Consider the following 6,809-nt stretch of genomic DNA (forward strand, 5'->3'; position numbering starts at 1 on the left):
AGTCATCTAGCTATCCTTGATGCCAATGTTATACAAACATTTATGCATGCATAATTATAAATAAAATGCATGAACAATAACAAAATCCAAGCTTAAATGGGTAAAACCCTGGGTTCTCAAGCATGAACTAGTCTGAAAGCACTCTGAACCTGTCTGAAATAGTCCTGAATCGATAATCTAAGGGTCTGAACCGGTTCTGAACCTTATGAACCAGTGTCAAGTATGAATAAAATTTCATAAAAAACCTATAACCATATGCCAAAACCCCTGTATCTTCTTATATTTATGAAAACAGGGTCGTAGCATCTTGGAACCGATGAGAAACTGGAAGAAACTGATAAAAAATGGCTCTGAATCGGTCCCAAAAAGGGCCAAATCAGTCTCTGATCTGGTTCAGGCCAAATAGTGCCTGGACCCTAACTGAATCCGGGTCTGATCCAGTTATATCTGGATTCGAGTCTAACCCGACATTAATCGGATCCAGGTCTGACCCAGTTCTAACCAGATCTGGGTCAAACCCGGTATTTACCAGATTTGGGTCAAACCTGGTATTAATCGAATCTGGGTCTGACTCGGTATGAACCAGATCTGGGTCTGACCCGACATTAACCGGATTCGGTTCAGACCCGATATTAACCGGATCTGGATTGGACCCTATCTTTTCGGATCAGACCCATACCTGGACTCGATCTAGTTCCTGCGTTAAAATAAGAAAAACAAAAAACCTGAGGGTTTCTGTTTGCAAAAACTGTAAAATCAAAAGAGGGTTTACCGTCTTGGCTAGCCAGTGACTGATGTCGCCTACCGGTGACCCACATCGCCTGTCGGTGACCCACGTCGTCGATCGACTCACGATGGAGAAAAAGGCACCGGCTTCGACGACCTTCGACGACGTATTCACCCACCTCGCTCGACAGAAGGAGGTTTCACTGTTGTGGATGTTGCGTGACGCCAGACCGACCATGATGTCGGTGAAGCGGCCGACGAAAGCTACCTCTTCCCGATGACGCACCCACAATGTCCTGTAGACGACGGTGAGAAAACCCACACCGAAGCCTCACCGGCGAAACTCCACCGGCAAAGCCTATCGCTCGACACAACCCCATGACTGAAATGAAATGGCGGAGTGCCCCGAATGTCATACGTCGCCGGATGGCCCTTGACACCGGCAAATCAACCGTCGAAGGTCGCTATTTTCCCGACGACACACCTTCATGGCAACCCCCATCGCCCGTCGGTAGAGGGAAAAACCGAAAAGGGGTTTCAAAACCCTTATGTTGCATGTCGCCGGACGAAATATTGGCGATTCGATGAAAACAACCCCCCTTTTGGCGACAGTCCGCGACTGCCCCCGGTGACTACAGAAATTCCTGCAACCCGACGGCCACAGGTAAAAACATGATCAATTTTTTTTTTACTCTGTCGCCCCATGGCAACAGTAGCTGTCTACTGGTGACACCATGTCGCCCCACGACGACATGTTGTCGACTGCCAGAAACGTCACCCTACGACGACATCCGCTCTGCCAGAAAACACTATCACCCCACAACGACATTCGCCGGAAAAACATCAACGCCCACGCAGCGGAGGCATGACGTGGGCCCATAACCCAATGTTGGGAAACTAGAGACCTACGCACAACAAAACAGAGAAGGCAGTGTACCTGAAGAAGCCATTGAGAACCGACAACGATGATGGTTGGCGCTGGTGGCTGGAATAGGGTGTGATTTGCTCCTCAGCCAGATTGCAGCCCTCCAATGAGCATTGGCTCCTTCAGCAATCAGTGAGCAGGATCCTTCTTCCCTCTTTAGTTGGAAAAGCTCAAAGAAGGTATGTTTCCTTAACCTTTCTCTATGTTTTTCTCTGCATACGGGTTTATCATTGACACCCGTTTATAGCCTGAGTTAGCATAACTGTTTCCTCCTTAATCTTTCATATATTTATCGGAAGGAACACAAAACCAGAAAGTTACCAAATTGTGGGTAACTGCCACGAAGCGTATGGCTTATCCCAACAAACCTTTGATATACATATTATATTAGCATGAAACCATGAACTATGAAGATACATACACATGTTCATGTTCCTCTGCACATAACATATAAGTATATGTAATGCGTATTAATGATTAATCTTCCAAAAACAAATGATGTTTAAAACAAATCATATTCCTATGTGATATATAAGAGATTGCATATACGTACAAAAATTTGTGTTGTTTTTTTTTAAGAGGAACTTCTAATATTTATTGTGGTCCGTTACAATAGTAATAATACAGGTGCATTAATGAACTGTTCAAACTTTATTTAAAGGAGTGCACTAAATGAATTATTCTTTTATGATCATGTGGTCGTTGTAATCAAGTTGAAAAAGATATTAGAGGTTAAGTGGGCAATTAAGGACCCAAATGCAAATAAAACTTAGCTTTCTTTTGCATGGTTCAGAGTGCTGACTTTTCTTCTGTTTCCTGTGTTATTTATTTCTCTCAGCGGATGTGGAAAGAGAGAGAATAAAAAATGCCTTGAAAACCAGCATTCTCCTCTACACAGGATGATGGCTCAGCTCAATCTCTACTGTGCAGAGGATGGTTGGGATGAGGTGGGGAACTACCAAGAAGAAGAGAGTTTCTCTCAGAGCAGCCAAGCCCCTACTCTTCACAACCTCTCCAGCAGGTTGGTGGATGAGCAGCTCTTATGGGATCCCCATGAGTTGGTCTCTCTAGCAACCAAAGAGAAAACCCAAAAAAGACTTGGTCTGGACTACGTTGAGTCTCTAAGAAACGACCCCATTTTGGCCTCTGCTCGCAGAGAAGCGGTTGAATGGATCCTTTCTGTGAATGCCCATTACAGTTTTACAGCACACAGTGCTGTTCTCTCTGTTAACTTTCTCGATCGTTTTTTTTCTAGTCTGCAGTTTCAGGTCTGTGAATTCTAAAAAAAAATCCATCTTGTGTTCCTCAATGCTCTTCTTTGGAAAAAATTGTGATCTTTTTTGGTTCGTTTGGTGCAGAGGGAGAAGCCATGGATGACACAGTTGGCTGCTGTGGCTTGTCTGTCTTTGGCTGCCAAGGTGGAAGAGACACAAGTCCCTCTTCTTCTAGACCTACAGGTGGAAGAAACCAAGTACATATTTGAGGCCAAAACCATTCAGCGAATGGAGCTCCTGGTTCTCTCATCATTAGAATGGAAGATGCATCCTGTAACCCCTCTATCCTTCATTGATCATATCATCAGAAGGTTGGGGTTAATGACGCATCTGCATTGGGAGTTCTTTAGGAGATGTGAGCAGCTGCTTCTGTCTTTGATCAGAGGTACTACTACTACTACTAGCAAAGAAAAACACTTTATTTCTTGATGGTCTTTTGTGATTTTCTTTGCTAATTACATAATATTTTTTCTTTGTTTTACCCTTCACAAGATACCAGGTTTGTATGCTACATGCCATCAATTGTGGCATCATCTGTAATGTTATATGTGATCAATCAGCTGGAGCCTTTCAATCCCATAGAATATGAGAACCAGCTTCTGGATGTTATGGAAATCAGCAAGGTATTCAAGATTTTGCCCAATTGAATTATATGTGAATAATGTCCAAAGAAAACCATGAAAAAAAATATGGTGCTTGTTTCTCTTCTGCAATTCAAATTCTCTAAACAAACCCCTTTCTTTTTGAAACAAAGCAGGAGGATGTCAAAGGATGCCTTCAACTCATCACGGACTCATCAATGATGGGCAGGCCAAAACGCAAGTTCCCTTCATTACCAAGCAGCCCAACGGGAGTTTTTGAAGCATCTTTCAACTCTGATGGCAGAAACAGTTCGTGGGTATCATCTTCCTCTTCCTCATCACCATCCTCACTTGTGGGTTTACAGGGGAACGTTTCAAAGAAAGGCAGGTTGGATGATCCACAGCTCCACATTTCTCCTTTCAACCAAGCGTTCGTGGACATCTTTCGAAGCCCTTAACCTTTATAAAAAGGAGAAAAAAAGAGGACTTCGATATGAGTATCACTCCACTCGCTGTTCTATCCATCTCTGTATTTTCACGAAGAAAAAAGAAAAAAAGTTGCTTCTTGGTTATATATAATAATATATAAAAGTTCATTTATTCATTCCCTTGTGTATATTACACGCCTTTGTTGCTTTTTTCCAATCTTCACGAAAAGTGAGGTCCTGACTCCTACCAGGACCACTACCACCAAACCTACAAAAATGGGCACGGCACGGTGCTAAATGAAATATGTTATTTTTTTGACATTTTGAGTGTACCACCAAATCGTTTCTTAGAGCATTTGATTTCAATGCATGGATAGGTTTTTATAAGGTTTTAAAAATCAACTGTCTATAGTTTTCATAAATTTTGGAGGCTCCAAATGCCATTTTTTTCATTCAAAATGCATGATCCAAGTATCTATTTCTAATAAATCAATCATGCTGAACACATGTATGGGGTTAAAATTCTGAAAAAAAAAATCCGAAAATCCATTAGCATGTTTCATTTAGCCTGCCCATTTTGTAGGTTTTCATTTCTTATATATATATATATATATATATATATATATATATATATATATATATATATATATATATATATATATATATATATATATATATATATATATATATAAGAAAGTTTATTGTGGTTCTGAAGTCTGAACCATGATCCCAAGTGATGGTACACACTTTCGTTTTTGCATAGAGTTAGCAAGAATATATAAGATGTGTTTAACATGATTTATTTACTAAGGTTTAAGTAACTGCAAAACATCATAAGATTCAAATTTCAAGATTGTTATTCATGAAAATCACATATATAAAAGTTTATAATCTGAATTCCTTTGTTTAAATTGCCAGCTATTCCAATTCAAACGAAACTGACAACTTAGTACTACGGTTACTACTGCCACTATATCTCTCTCTCTCTCTCTCTGGTTTTCAAGAAAAACCCCAGCCACCTTCAATCTTCGTGAATTGCTAAAGCACCTCCACCATCTCTCTCTCTCTCTGAATGGTGTACCTACCACATGGAAGGAGAGCAGATGGCAAAAGAAAATCATGGGTTTGTTCTCATGTGCAGTGAAGGTTAGGCTGTCGACCATTACGATTTCGTTTTATTTGAGTTGACCTCGTACTCTGTGGCAGCCTTGCATGTCTCACACTCCCCTCAACTCATCCAATTTCTCCATCCACCATCCATTCATTTCTCGTTAACCAAGCAATCATGGTACTAATCACGCACCACCACCGTAAGTTCAACCATCCCAAGAGGGCATTTTGGTCATATTGGTAACCCTCCTATAGCCACTCTTTCTGTTCCAAGCTATAGTAGGGCCAAGATCTCTGCCTATCAATCCATGTTTACTGAAGTATCCTTTCACATTAGGCAGACTAACTAATGGCCTTTCAAGGAAGGGGTGTCCAGAGTGTGGTGTTTCAGTTCACAGAGAAAGCTGGGGTTAGTCCGGCCCCTACCATACCATTTGGGGTTCGAACTTGCAACGTCCCAACACAAGGTGGCTCCTTTCAGACAAGCAGAGTCCCCCTTGGTGTTGTTTCAGAAAGTTAAAAGGTCAGATCCCTCACCTTCGATTGTAAAGTCAGACCAAAGTCGGTGGTGGTCGGGAAGTGGAATTATTGAGGTGCTTCCAAAGTTCAACGGTGTTGTGCGTCTTTTTTTTTCCAAGATTCAACAAGGCAGATTGCAGGGCCCCCTTAATAATTGTCGAATAATATGATGGCATGTCTCCTTTTTGACCGAATGGTCGTTACCTTTCTGATAACAAATTAATAGAATATCAATGGCCATAAAAGACATGCTAATAAGATTAGTGTGAATGCTTGTACTTGTGCATGCATACATCAGATATCTTTTTTCTGAGTGTAATTTGATGGTGGATTTTGTGGAAATGATGGGTTTTTTGCCACTTTCTGTGTGCATGAATAATTATTTCTCTACCTGCAAGGGCTTGGCCGTGGTTTTCACCTGACAGGGAACGCTCACGGTTCCTAATTCACAAGGGCGTCCTTTGTTGCATGGTCCTAATGGGGTCTACTCCTTGGTGGATAGGAGAGACCTCAGGAGTTTTACCAACATTAGGTCTGTCAATGTGCGGTCCACAATCTCACGAGTATTCAGTTTTACCTCCGGTTCCGTATCCCTTAGATACTATGTGGAAACTTCATAAAAATAACTGTATCCCCGTATCTATATCCACATCCATGTGACATACGTGATCCTGAGGGTTTTCCCTCCACTTGATGGAAAAAATGATCTTATTTTTTTATAAACAAAAGGAGTTTTTTTTTTCAGAAAACAACTGTACTTTCCTTGTAAAATGGTGTGCTATTTTAAATACCTAGCAATTTGCCCAAATCACCTGCATACATATCCTAAATTTTGATTCTCGATTTTTTAAGATATTTTTAATGTACGAACTTTTAAAAAAAATGGTACAGGATGGAAGGACATTCACAAATATAGTACGACCTTCACAACTAATTGTTGTGAATGTTTTCAAAATGTGTGAACTTTCTTTTACTAAATACTCTCACATTTGTGTGTCTTCCTGCCTATGTGATACATATCAAGATTCAGAGAACTCGTCAGATTCGTTGCTCCAAGATTCAGACATATGGTTGTTGACATGAATTATTTTCTAGAAGAAAAGTCAATTGACACATGTTCATACCATAGTTATAGAGAGCAAGACACATTTCTACACCAGAATCAAGGAAAGTTAGTCAACGGAGCCCATGGGGGGCACCAACTTGGAAAAAGGATTGAGGAACGTCTTTCTCTCTCTAAAAATGT

At 40.9% G+C, this 6,809-nt stretch overlaps 1 protein-coding gene across 1 annotated transcript; it reads left to right on the forward strand.

Annotated features, from left to right (window-relative positions):
- The first annotated feature begins 2,553 nt into the window (after nucleotides 1-2,553).
- Nucleotides 2,554-4,103, forward strand: LOC149841708 (cyclin-D3-3-like). Its single transcript, XM_089998506.1, has 4 exons — nucleotides 2,554-2,919; nucleotides 3,010-3,310; nucleotides 3,418-3,548; nucleotides 3,683-4,103. Exons 1-4 carry the CDS (start codon nucleotides 2,554-2,556, stop codon nucleotides 3,962-3,964), a joined length of 1,080 nt encoding a protein of 359 aa, XP_089854632.1. The 3' UTR covers nucleotides 3,965-4,103.
- The last annotated feature ends 2,706 nt before the right edge of the window (nucleotides 4,104-6,809 follow it).

Source organism: Nuphar pumila, chromosome 3, assembly GCF_984573655.1.
Source record: "Nuphar pumila chromosome 3, dmNupPumi1.hap1.1, whole genome shotgun sequence".
Classification (NCBI taxonomy): Eukaryota; Viridiplantae; Streptophyta; class Magnoliopsida; order Nymphaeales; family Nymphaeaceae; genus Nuphar; species Nuphar pumila.